The 12,923-nt window shown below is 44.1% G+C and overlaps 1 protein-coding gene across 2 annotated transcripts in view; it reads left to right on the top strand.

Annotated features, from left to right (window-relative positions):
- Nucleotides 1–12,923, top strand: part of DPYSL3 (dihydropyrimidinase like 3) — a 133,637-nt gene that overhangs the window by 68,255 nt on the left and 52,459 nt on the right. Inside the window, exon 1 of one of the 2 annotated variants that reach the window (XM_040406274.1) lies at nt 7,315–7,510. The exons of the other annotated variant lie outside the window; for it this stretch is intronic. Within the exon in view, the coding sequence (XP_040262208.1) occupies nt 7,472–7,510 (39 nt within the window). The 5' untranslated portion in view covers nt 7,315–7,471. Of the gene's footprint in view, nt 1–7,314; nt 7,511–12,923 lie in introns of those variants that run through there. 2 annotated transcript variants of the gene reach the window in all.

Here is a 12,923-nt window from a genome sequence, read left to right as displayed (position 1 = left end):
TCCGTGTCCGATCCACATTTTTTGCAGATTGCATGAGGACAAAAAAAAACAAAAATTGACAGCATACTGTCCTCTGTGTCTCTGTTCCCCAAATGATAGAACATGTCCTATTCTTGTCTGTATTGTGAACATAAATAGTAATTTCTAGTAATGGGAGTGAGGAAAATGTGGGAGGTGTCTGGATTTTGTGGATCCGTATTTTGCAGACCACAATATGGACATGGTCGTGTGCATGAGGCCCTATTGTGATACTCTCCTGTATTTTCCCCTTAGGTTATAAGTACACTGGGGGTCATTTATCAAACTGGTGTAAAGTAGAACTGTCTTAGTTGCCCATAGCAACCAATCAGAATTCACATTTCATTTTTCACAGCTCCTTTGGAAAACAAGAGGTGGAATCTGATTGGCTGCTATGGGCAACTAGCCAGTTCTACTTTACACCAGTATGATAAATCTCCCCCACTGTGCGTATTACATACTGTAATGTACAAAATCCACAGCTTAACCACCTCAGCCCCCCTAGCTTAAACACCCTTAATGACCAGACCACTTTTTACAATTCTGCACTACACTACTTTCACGGTTTATTGCTCGGTCATGCAACTTACAACCCAAATGAATTTTACCTCCTTTTCTTCTCACTAATAGAGCTTTCATTTGGTGGTATTTCATTGCTGCTGATATTTTAACTTTTTTTGTTATTAATCGAAATTTATCGAAATTTTTGCAAAAAAATGTCATTTTTCACTTTCAGTTGTAAAATTTTTCAAAAATAAAATACATTTCTATATAAATTTTTATCAAAATTTATTGTTCTACATGTCTTTGATAAAAAAAAAATTGTTTGGGTAAAAAAAAAAAAATTGTTTGGGTAAAAGTTATAGCGTTTACAAGCTATGGTACAAAAATGTGAATTTCCGCTTTTTGAAGCAGCTCTGACTTTCTGAGCACCTGTCATGTTTCCTGAGGTTCTACAATGCCCAGACAGTAGAAAAACCCCACAAATGACCCCATTTCGGAAAGTAGACACCGTAAGGTATTCGCTGATGGGCATAGTGAGTTCATAGAACTTTTTATTTTTTGTCACAAGTTAGCGGAAAATTATGATTTTTAAAAAAAAAAAAAATTTTCTTACAAAGTCTCATATTCCACTAACTTGTGACAAAAAATAAAAATTTCCATGAACTCACTATGCCCATCACGAAATACCTTGGGGTGTCTTCTTTCCAAAATGGGGTCACTTGTGGTGTAGTTATACTGCCCTGGCATTTTAGGGGCCCTAATGCGTGAGAAGTTGTTTGAAATCAAAATATGTAAAAAATGCCCTGTGGAATCCTAAAGGTGCTCTTTGGAATGTGGGCCCCTTTGCCCACCTAGGCTGCAAAAAAGTGTCACACATGTGGTATCACCGTACTCAGGAGAAGTCGGGCAATGTGTTCTGGGGTGTCTTTTTACACATGCCCATGCTGGGTGAGAGAAATATCTCTGTCAAATGACAACTTTGTATAAAAAAAATGGGAAAAGTTGTCTTTTAGAGAGATATTTCTCTCACCCAGCATGGGAATATGTAAAATGACACCCCAAAACACATTGCCCAACTTCTCCTGAGTACGGCAATACCACATGTGTGACACTTTTTTGCAGCCTAGGTGGGCAAAGGGGCCCACATTCCAAAGAGCACCTTTAGGATTTCACAGGGCATTTTTTACACATTTTGATTTCAAAATACTTCTCACGCATTAGGGCCCCTAAAATTCCAGGGCAGTATAACTACCCCACAAGTGACCCCATTTTGGAAAGAAGACACCCCATGGTATTTCATGATGGGCATAGTGAGTTTATGGAAGTTTTTATTTTTTGTCACAAGTTAGTGGAATATGAGACTTTGTAAGAAAAAAAAATAATAATAATTTTCCGCTAACTTGTGACAAAAAATAAAAAATTCTAGGAACTCGCCATGCTCCTCACGGAATACCTTGGGGTGTCTTCTTTCCAAAATGGGGTCACTTGTGGGGTAGTTATACTGCACTGGCATTTTAGGGGCCCTAATGCGTGAGAAGTAGTTCAAAATCAAAATGTGTAAAAAATGCCCTGTGAAATCCTAAAGGTGCTCTTTGGAATGTGGGCCCCTTTGCCCACCTAGGCTGCAAAAACGTGTCACACATGTGGTATCGCCGTACTCAGGAGAAGTTGGGCAATGTGTTTTGGGGTGTCTTTTTACATATACCCATGCTGGGTGAGAGAAATATCTCTCTAAAAGACAACTTTTCCAATTTTTTTATACAAAGTTGGCATTTGACCGATATATTTATCTCACCCAGCATGGGTATATGTAAAATGACACCCCAAAACACATTTCCCTACTTCTCCTGAGTACGGCGATACCACATGTGTGACACTTTTTTGCAGCCTAGGTGCGCAAAGGAGCCCAAATTCCTTTTAGGAGGGCATTTTTAGACATTTGGATTCCAGACTTCTTCTCACGCTTCAGGGCCCCTAAAATGCCAGGGCAGTATAAATACCCCACATGTGACCCCATTTTGGAAAGAAGACACCCCAAGGTATTCCGTGAGGGGCATGGCGAGTTCATAGAAGTTTTATTTATTTTTTTTGGCACAAGTTAGCGGAAATAGATTTTTTTTGTTTTTTTCTCACAAAGTCTCCCTTTCCGCTAACTTGTGACAAAAAGTTCAATCTTTCATGGACTCAATATGCCCCTCAGCGAATACCTTGGGATGTCTTCTTTCCAAAATGGGGTCACTTGTGGGGTATTTATACTGCCCGGCATTTTAGGGGCCCTAAAGTGTGAGAAGAAGTCTGGAATATAAATGTCTAAAAATTTTTACGCATTTGGATTCCGTGAGGGGTATGGTGAGTTCATGTGAGATTTTATTTTTTGTCACAAGTTAGTGGAATATGAGACTTTGTAAGAAAAAAAAAAAAAGTCAATTTCCGCTAACTTGTGACAAAAAATAAATAAAAATCTTCTATGAACTCGCCATGCCCCTCAAAAGTGATCTTTTTATAGCGCCGCAGCGGTTTTACTGTGTTTTTGCAGTGATCAGAAAAAAATAATTTCTGTCACTGTGGTGGGGCGGACTGAATGCAAGTGTGCGCACAAGATCAGGCCTGATCCGGCGAACACTGCGTTTTTTGTAGAGCCTATAGAACATGTCCTATTCTTGTCCGCAATTGCAGGAAATCTCGCGTCTCGCGAGATGGCGCGCCTGCGCGTCCACTCGGAATAACAGGGCCGCCGCAAAGACGCAATCCTGCGTACGGCGGTCCTGTAGTGGTTAAGGGCTCATGCACACTAAAGTTTTTTGCGTTCCGTATACGGGCCATATTTTGATTCTGTATACGGTCCATATACGGAACCATTCATTTCAATGGGTCCGCAAAAAAAGTATTTTCCAGGCAAAAAATTTTACCTGCCATGCAGATTTTGACATCTGCATCTTTTGTACGGACATTCAGTGCGGATTTCACCCTTTGCAATGCAAAGGCTGAGATTTGGGGTAAGGCTACTTTCACATTAGCGTTTTTGTGGATCTGCAAAAACGCTTCCGTTACAACAATACAACCGCATGTCTTCGATAGCCATGACGTCATGAACTCTATTCAAAGTCAATGGGGGACGGATCCGTTTTCTATTGTCTATTGCAGCGTTTTTCTGTCCGCGATGGGGACGCAGCCAAACAGAACGGAATGTATTCTGGTGCACTCTGTTTCGTTCAGTTCAGTTTTGTGGAGTAAAAACTGACTGGATTTGTTTTTACTCTTTTATGCCTGTTTTCAGGAGTAAATCTTAAATTTGCGGAGGCAGAAGTCCCGGCCCAACCTATGTAACACCCCAGAGTGGTGTTACCACTTCTGCCCCTTGTTACTGTCTTTATTGGTCTAACCTTATGTCATCTTTTATGCATTTATTCCAGGTCCTCCACACTGTTCATTTCCTATGTTATGTAACTGTTCATGTAATATACCTGGTTCACCAGCAGGTGGCAGCAAATATTGCAGAGCTATAGTTGGAGAGAATGGAACTTGCTATTCCATTCTAACTCCCCTCTGTAGGGGAGTGGGCCAGCCCTACTTCCTGAAGAAAGGGTGGGGACCAGTTAGTCTAGTTTACCCCCTGATAAGGGAAGGGTGTGATGGGGCACATCTCTCCTGGACGTGCCCATGCCAGCCAGAGCACCCTAAGCTCTGCTGGCCATAGAGGCCAAAGCTTGAAGCCTCAGGAGCCAGGAGGAAAGTTCCCTGGTATAACCTAGAGTCAGACTACAAAGTGAAGTGCAGCATACAGAAGAAGCTGAGTTATACAGCCAGCCTGTCAGTACAGCAGATCAGAGAGAAACAGATATAGCAGAGTGGAGTTTGCCTGCCAGTTTCATGCTAAAGCCTGCTGGAACCAAGACAAAACCTGTAAACCGTTCTGGAGAACATTTATGGAAAGTAAAGCTGCCATTGAACTTCATCTCAAGGTCTGGACTCAAGTTATTCTTTTATCCCTCAATTATTCCCTTTATTTATTGCTTTGGAGCCAAAGCCTGGGGTCCAGCGGTATCCAGGTAGGAGAACCGTGACACACATAAAGAGACATTTTAGGCCGCAAGATACCACTGGGCATTTCCTACAACTGGGACGCGCGACCTATAGAGGGCCCTAGGGGGAGGCGTCTGTTGCCATCTTGGCGTCACGAATAGGATCTACTTTTGTCCCTGGAAGGCCCCCTCTATCTGTAAAACCCCCTACAAAAGACTTTAGTGCATCGACTTACTGCTGAAGTGTGAATCTGCATCAGTTGCAGCACTGTGGCAAAACGGGTTAATCGGTCATCTTGGATTTGGGCATCCTGTGTTGACAGGAAGACATCCACCCAGCAGAGGGGAGGGAACCAAACAACCCGCCTCCACAGAGGAACCATTCTTAAAGCAGAAGGAACTAAAGTGTTTAGTACAAGTCCCCAGGAGGACAAAGAAATCAACTGCACCCCTACAGGAAGTGGAAGAGGGGGCGATTTTGGAAAAGGGAAAATGCAGTTCCTTCTTCCCTGGATCATAAGAAGCAATGTCCAGAGTGAGTACTGCTGGGAAAAATAACCTTGCTAGAGACTGTTTGGGGCCATTATCTGCCTGCCAAAGCATCATACTCCCCAAAATTGAGCAGTTGCAGCGACTCTTAAAGGAGCCACGCACCAATTCTGCCGCCGTTGCCCATAGCAACGCACACCTGAATTGCAATCTAGCTTACATTGACCCCTCTAGTCTGGTACAGGGTATCAAAGCCATGTCTGAAAGTAAAGCTAGCACCCACCGGGACCGCAGTTATTCATCAGCAACAGCTGCAGCCACCTGCATCATGCCTCATACTATGCCATACCATTTTGGGGCCCCTTGGCTCCCATGTTATTCAGTAGAAGCCCACCAAGAGCATCTGCAGTATGTCAGTGATCTACTCAGAGGAGGATGCCACATGGCAGAATGGCCTTGCCCGATGGAAGGCCCGAAGGAGGTTTGCATTATAGGACTTGATAAAGAAAGAGGAAGAAAGGAAGAAGATTGAGAGGATGCTCAGTGGAGAAGGTGACTTAACAGAAAGAAGAAAAAGGATAAAAACATGAGTGAGCAGAGAAAGGGAATTGCATGAAGCCTACAAAAATGCCAAGACTTCCTTTCAACCCCCTGCTGAAGACAGCACACCTGGTATGACACTGCCAGATCCTCCAACCACTGAAAGTAACCTATCCACCAGTGAGGAGTCCAATGATACTGCTCCATGCACTCCGGAAACATCACCGAATGGACTCAAGTTATTCTTTTATCCCTCAATTATTCCCTTTATTTATTGCTTTGGAGCCAAAGCCTGGGGTCCAGCGGTATCCAGGTAGGAGCACCTTGACACAAACACAGACATTTTAGGCCGCAACATAGCACTCGGCATTTCTTACACCTGGGACGCGCGATATAAAAAGGGCCCTAGGGGTAGGCGCCCGTTGCACCTGTGCCACTCCCAAGTGGCGATGAGGGCGTAAAAACACAATTGTGAGAAAAATTATTGTCCCATGGGCATTTAACAAGTCGCAAAAAGGTGTTTTGCATCAATTTTTACAGCAAAAACTGGTGTAAAATATACATAAATGACCCCCAGAGATCTGTTTTAGGCCTCATGCACACGACCGTTGTATGTTTTGTGGTCCACAAATTGTGGATCCGCAAAACACGGATGGCGTCTGTGTGTGTTCCGCAATTTTCAGAACGGCGCGGACAGCCATTAATATAACTGCAAACCGGACAAGAATAGTACAGGTTATATTTTTTGGGCGGATGACGGAACGAAGCAACAGATGCGGACAGCACACGGAGTGCTGTCCGCATCTTTTGCGGCCCCATTGAAGTGAATGGGTCCGCATCCAAGCTGCAAAAACTGCGGCTCAGATGTGGACCAGAACGGTCGTGTGCAAGAGGCCTTACTCTAATGCTACATGCACATGACCGTTGTGTGTTTTGCAGTCTGCAAAACACGGATGGCGTCCGTGTGCGTTCAGTAATTTGCGGCTCGGATGCGGACCAAAACAGCCTTTCGTGTGCATGAGGCCTAAGGGTCAGTGCACACAATAATTATTAATAATTGTAATCACACCGATCTGATCAGCTTATGATCCCCCGAATCTGAGCATTTCTTCAGGCTTGTAGACATCGCTCCATTCCTGAAAACAATTAGGGTAATTTCACACTAGCGTCGCTGGATTCCGGCAGGCAGTTCCGTCGCCGAAACTGCCTGCCGAATCCAGCAATCTGTATGCAAACGGATGCCATTTGTAGACGGATCCGGATGCGGATCCGTCTCAAAAATGTATTGAAATACCGGATCCATCTCTCCGGTTGTCATCCGTAGACTGCAAAACTGGATCTGTTTTTCCAGAACACTTAGGGCCGGATCTGGCATTAATGCATTTCAATGTAAAATAATGGCGGATCAACAAGGATCCGACAAGCGTTCCGAAATTTTGGACAGAAAAAATTTCGCAGCATGCTGAGGTATTATCTCCGTCCTGAAAAGTCAAAAAGACTGAACTGAAGACATCCTGAACGAATTGCTCTCCATTCAGAATGCATAAGACTGATTTTTTTTTTCCCCGTTATTGAGCCCCTAGGACGGAACTCAGTACCGGAAAAGGAAAATGCTTTCTAGTTTTGCGATTCTCTGCAGTGCCTCTGGCACCCTCTGCTGTCCAAAGACGGCAGTGCAGGTGCAGAGCTGAGAAGTGGGTGAGGCCACTGCCTAGCAAGTACTAGTGAGGGAGGAGTCCGGATCTGCTGTTCTCTCTCTTTTCAGAGTCCCAGCTGGCACTGCAAAAAGGGATTTACTATTGTCTAAGGCAGCTGAGAAAAAAATAACAAACTCCAATCCCCTTACCTGATCTGCTGTGAAACAGACATAGAGGGAGCAGGCTGCAGAGGAGAGCATCATGTCTTACCAGGGCAAGAAGAACATTCCTAGGATAACAGTGAGTCCATGCATGTCTTGTGGTGTGTTCTGAGCTGTCATGTCTGGAAGGATCCTGCTGGGCACTGTGGAGGGTTTACTACCATGCATTTGATTTATAGTCTGCATTGTGGAGCAGCTCCTGCCATGGACACTGTATTATAATAGTCCCTCTGTGTCCAGGATTATCCTAAGAAGGTGAAATTGACCTGACTGTATTAGGACCCGAGCAGAGGCTCCCTGGCAGGTGGATGCTCCTTTATCTGTGCCTGGGTGTCTTAGACATAAAATCCTGGGCATATTGTACAGATCACATTACATAGTTCAGCAGTGATTTCTGATTATTGCTGGGGTTTTTACATCAAAGGGAAAGGATGACACCCTACTGAGGGGTGGTCCCTGCTGCACCACCCAAATAGCTTTTTCCTTATCCATCTCCATTTTCCATCACCAGGCATTCTTTTATAGAACAGTGCCTGCTATCAGATTTATCAGAAGTGTAGTGAACGTCATATTTCAGTCATCTGATCAGGGTTGTCAACCTTGATTTTTATTTTTATTTGTTTTTATTTTTTTTCATTAATTTTCTTTCCCAGCCTATAATTTTCCCCAAAAAAATTAATTAATACATGAATACACTATCCTAAAAATCCTGCAAATGGCTGGGAGCCCACATGTATCAGTGCGGGTGGGCATCCATGTTCTTGTGCCTTCATCTTCTGAAGATCTTCAGCCATTTGTCGCAGGTGCAATGCAATGCTCTGCAGACAATTACTGGCCTCCTTATGCTCAGTAGCAGGCCTGCCCTTCATTGTCAGATTGTAGATGTGCAGCTGGGCTTTGTCTGCGCTGAATTTAATTAGACCTTTGGTGGGGTGATGGGTGGGGGGTGCACTGGGAGTGGAATAGGTAGCAGCTACTCCATCTTTACCAGTAGACAAAGGGAACATTGGGTGACAGGGATCAGCAATTCTTGTTTTTTTTTATTTTTTGCTGGGCATTACTGATACTGAATCCGATCTAGCTTGTTACAATGGTGTAACATCTTTATAGACATTTTCTAGATAGATGGGCAGGTCCTTCTTCACGCATGAAGCTGAACGTGCTCCTACCGTCTCAGCAGTAATGACAAAGGGTTTCCATGGAATGTACTTCTGAAGAGATGTGGCATGCCAACCAGTATGACTGCTGGCACTAAGCCTGGGTGGTGTGCTGGGCAAGTGTAGGTCTAGAGGTGCAGTCATGCAGAAGAAGTCTGTCTCTGCAGTTATTTGGACAATGTACTGCATTCTTGTTTCTCTGAATTCACATGCTGCAGATGGGTTGCAGAAATCTTTCCCAACTGCCCCATTCATCTGAAATTTACCGGTATGTGCTAGATGTCAAAAAACGACGCCATCAAGGTGGACGGAACAGATTTTCGGGTCATAGAGAATCCTGCAACGCATCTGCTGAATAAGTACAAAGCATCTTGGGGGAGTGATCAGGACGTCCATGTTGTCCTATAATGAACACTTACTCAGCCTTCTGGACAATGGCTGCACAGGGGTGGGGGGTTCACTGCAAAATAACCATACAGTCTTTCTGTACAATATCCTACACATCAGGATGGTGTTCATGACCTGCAGCTAGTGAAGCACCTCATGGATTTTCCATCAGTAATGTTTGACAAGCCTGCCTATATCTAAGGAGACCAAACAGGATATGCAGCTTGTCCGTATCCATACAGGTCGGGAAAACAATGCATACAATGGCTAACCGTCTCCTTCCTGCAGATTCCCTGTTGCTAAGCAACAACTATGTAAGGGTTGTCTGAGCCAGATTTAGAGTATGTAGTCATTTTACCCTCCATTTAGATGTGAAGCAAGGGAGGGGATTTAGGAGGTGTGGCAACCGTGAAGAACATGTCTGATTTCTTTGTAATGATGGACATGTATACAGTGGATCAGGATTGTGCTGTATGTATAATGAAATATAGCAGGACACACACAAATGTGGTACAGGCTAAAACCAGTCCTGGAGTAATTACAGCTCTGAAGGCAATCAGGGGCTTCCTAAATAAGACACCATGGGCTTCATCTACTAAAGCTGCCATTCCATACACTATTCTTTGGGATAAAAAGTCAGTTGGACTGAGAAATAGCAAATTTTTTTAGGGTGCCCTCACACGTAGGGAATTTTCCGCCAGGAAATCCGCAGGTGCAGATTTTTGAAAAATTTGGGATTTCCTGTACGAGAATCTCTCCATTCAATCCAATGGGAAATTGATCCTACAGTGGAAAACTGCAGAAAAATCCCGCAACAAAACCCATGCACCCTTAGGGCTCTTTCACACGAGTGAGTCCATTGCGGGAATTGCACTCCGTGTGTGACTGTGATCCTCTGTTCTGGACTTGCAGGAGCGCACAGCGTTATCATGATTTATAATTCTGTGTGTCTCTGCTTGACCTTATTTCTACAGAATATTTTTTTTTGATGGGAGTGAGAAAAATATAGAATGCACACAGAGTATTCATATTTTGCGGATCTGCTCTTTGTGGACCAAAATATGCATACGGCTGGGTGCATGAAACCTTTAGCTATCCATATCTGGTTAGGACTAGACCTAGGCTTTTTTAATTAAGGCTCGTGCACATGAACGTGTGTGGTCCGTGTCCGTATTGTGGCTCGCAAACAGCGGGTCCGCAATATACGGGCACCAGCCATGTGCGCTCCGTGTCACAGATGTGGACCCATTCACTTGAATGGGTCTGCAATCCTCAAGATGCGGAGCGGAAGCACTACAGAGCACTTCCATGGGATTTCGGTCTGTGCCACCGCACAAAAATAGAACATGTTCTATTTTTTTGTGGTGCGGACTGAATGTTGTGGATCGCGGACCCATACAAGTGAATGGGTCCGCAAACGGCAGGCACACAGCTGGTGCCTGTGCGTTGTGGACCGCTATTTGCCGTCCACAGCACGGGCCGCACACACTCATTTGCATGAGCCCTTAAAGGGGTCCTATCCTTGTCCGTAATGTGGACAATAATGGGACATGTTCTATTTTTTTTGTTCGGAACAGACATGCGGACATAGAGAAATGGAATGAACACTGAGTCATTTCCCTTTTTTGTGGCCCCAATGAAGTGAATGGTTCCACATATGGGCTGCAAAAAAAAAAAAAAAACGGAACAGACATGGATACAAATTTGTAAGTGTGCATGAGCCCTAAGGCTTTTTCTTTGTAGAGCACTTGAAAACCTTTTATGAACGATTTTTAAAAGATTTCCAGGTACATTTTCATGTTATTTTATGGAGGAAGACATAGCTCCTACTTTTTGTAACATTAAAGAGACTGCAGAACTCACATGAGCATTGTGGTTCCTGCAAACAGCTGGTCAGTGGTTCTGAGGACAGGTCATCAGTATTCTGAAGCTGGGAACCCCTTTTCTCAGGATAGGTCTTCAGTATCAGATCGGGGATCCGACTTCCGGTACCACTGCTGATCAGCTGTTTGAAGGGATGGCGGCGCTCGTGAGAGTGCTGCTTCCTCTTTATTTGGACACCCACAGGCATGCTCAACCTGCGGCCCTCCAGCTGTTGCAAAACTACAACTCCCAGCATTCTTGGACAGCCTACAGCTATCAACCTACAGCAGGGCATTGTGGGAGTTGTAGTTTTACAACAGCTGGAGGGCCGCAGGTTGAGCATCCCAAGTGAAAGGGATGAACAACTGTAATTATGCTGCACTGCCACTGCAAAGGAGATGGAGCGCAGATAATCTTTGAAAAGGAAGCAGCATGAGGTGGCAGAAGATCTGATATTGATAATTATCATAATGATTTTACGCCACAGCCAACCTCTTTACATTTCACTGTGTAAAACACATTACTCGTTGGTAGAACAATACCACACCCAGTCCTTTGGGCTGGTCTCCCAGGAGAGGTGACTGTTCCGTTAATTTCAACTCTGCTGCTAAGAAGATCCTGCATTTACTACAGACCACACCCTAGAAAATGCATTTTTGCATGGCTAGGCATCTTTCCACAACCTGTCACCTATGTGCGTATAATGTATATAATCTATCATATCACTGTTCACTGCATTACTACATCTACAGCAAATATTATAAGACATCTGGATGTGAGCCTTGGAAATCTAGGGAATTTTCAGTGCTAGCGTAATAACAGCATCAGGAAAAGAGCACGTTCTGCATGCATCATACGGTGAGACATTTTGGGGAAGATTTACGAATCATGTCTAAAATTTAGATAATTATAAACTTTGATAAGAAAATCAGATGAGACAAATTCCTCACAGTGGCGCACACTGGGTGATAGATTTGGTGCATCTTGGCACACCTTACCGGAATGTAGACCCTTTTCTTTCCCTTACACCAGCACTAGTCTAGTGAGGAACAAAGTGTCTAAAACAGTATGTATTCCAGAATTCTGTCTGATTATAAAAATCTGCCACATTGTAGCCTTAAGGCCCCTTTCACACGAGCGAGTTTTCCGCGCAGGTACAATACGTGATGTGAACGCATAGCACCCGCATTGAATCCTGACCCATTCATTTCAATGGGTCTGTGTACATGATGTTGTTTTTCATACATCCCTTTTGACACAGCCCTGGCCCCATAGAAGTGAATGGGGCTTCAGTGAAAAACGCAATGCATCCGGAAGCAAGTGCGGATGCAATGCGTTTTTCACTGATGGTTGCTAAGAGATGTTGTTTGTAAACCTCCAGTTTTTTATCACCGCGTGTGAAAAACGCATTGCACGCGCACGGAAAAACACAATCGCAGACTAAACTGACTGAACGCATCCGGACCTAATCGTCACGCTCGTGTGAAAGGGGCCTAAAATGGCTCATGCACACAAACGTAATTTTTGTCCATCCCGTTTTTTTTTGTTTTTTTTTGGAGTCCCATATGTGGAACTATTCAGTTAAATGGGGCCGCAAAAGAACGGAAATGACTGTGTGCATTCCATGTCTGTATGTCCGCTCCGCAAAAAAAATAGAACATGTCCTATTATTGTCCGCATTACGGACAAGGATAGGACTGTTCTATTATGGGCCGCTGTCCCGTTCCACAAAATGCGGAATGCAAATGGACGGTATCCGTGTTTTGCAGATCTGCAATGTGCCGTCCACAAAACGACGCTTATGCGCATGAACCCTGATGGTGCACTCATATGACAGTTTGTATTTTGAGGTCTGCAAACCATGGATCCCCCAAAAATATGGATGATTTCCATGTGACGTCTGTGTTGCATAATTTTTTTTTTTGCAGATCCACTGTAACAATGCCTATCCTTGTCCGCAAAACAGATAAGAATAGGACATGTTCTATCTTTTTTGCGAGGCTGCAGAACGGACGTACGGATGCGGACAACATTCGGACGGTCATGTGAATGGGGCCTTAAGGGTATGTCCACATGTGACAGAAA

This window comes from Bufo bufo, chromosome 1, assembly GCF_905171765.1.
Source record: "Bufo bufo chromosome 1, aBufBuf1.1, whole genome shotgun sequence".
In the NCBI taxonomy this organism is placed as follows: Eukaryota; Metazoa; Chordata; class Amphibia; order Anura; family Bufonidae; genus Bufo; species Bufo bufo.
Note: the sequence above shows the minus strand (reverse complement) of the source record. Positions and strands in the feature narration are given on the sequence as shown.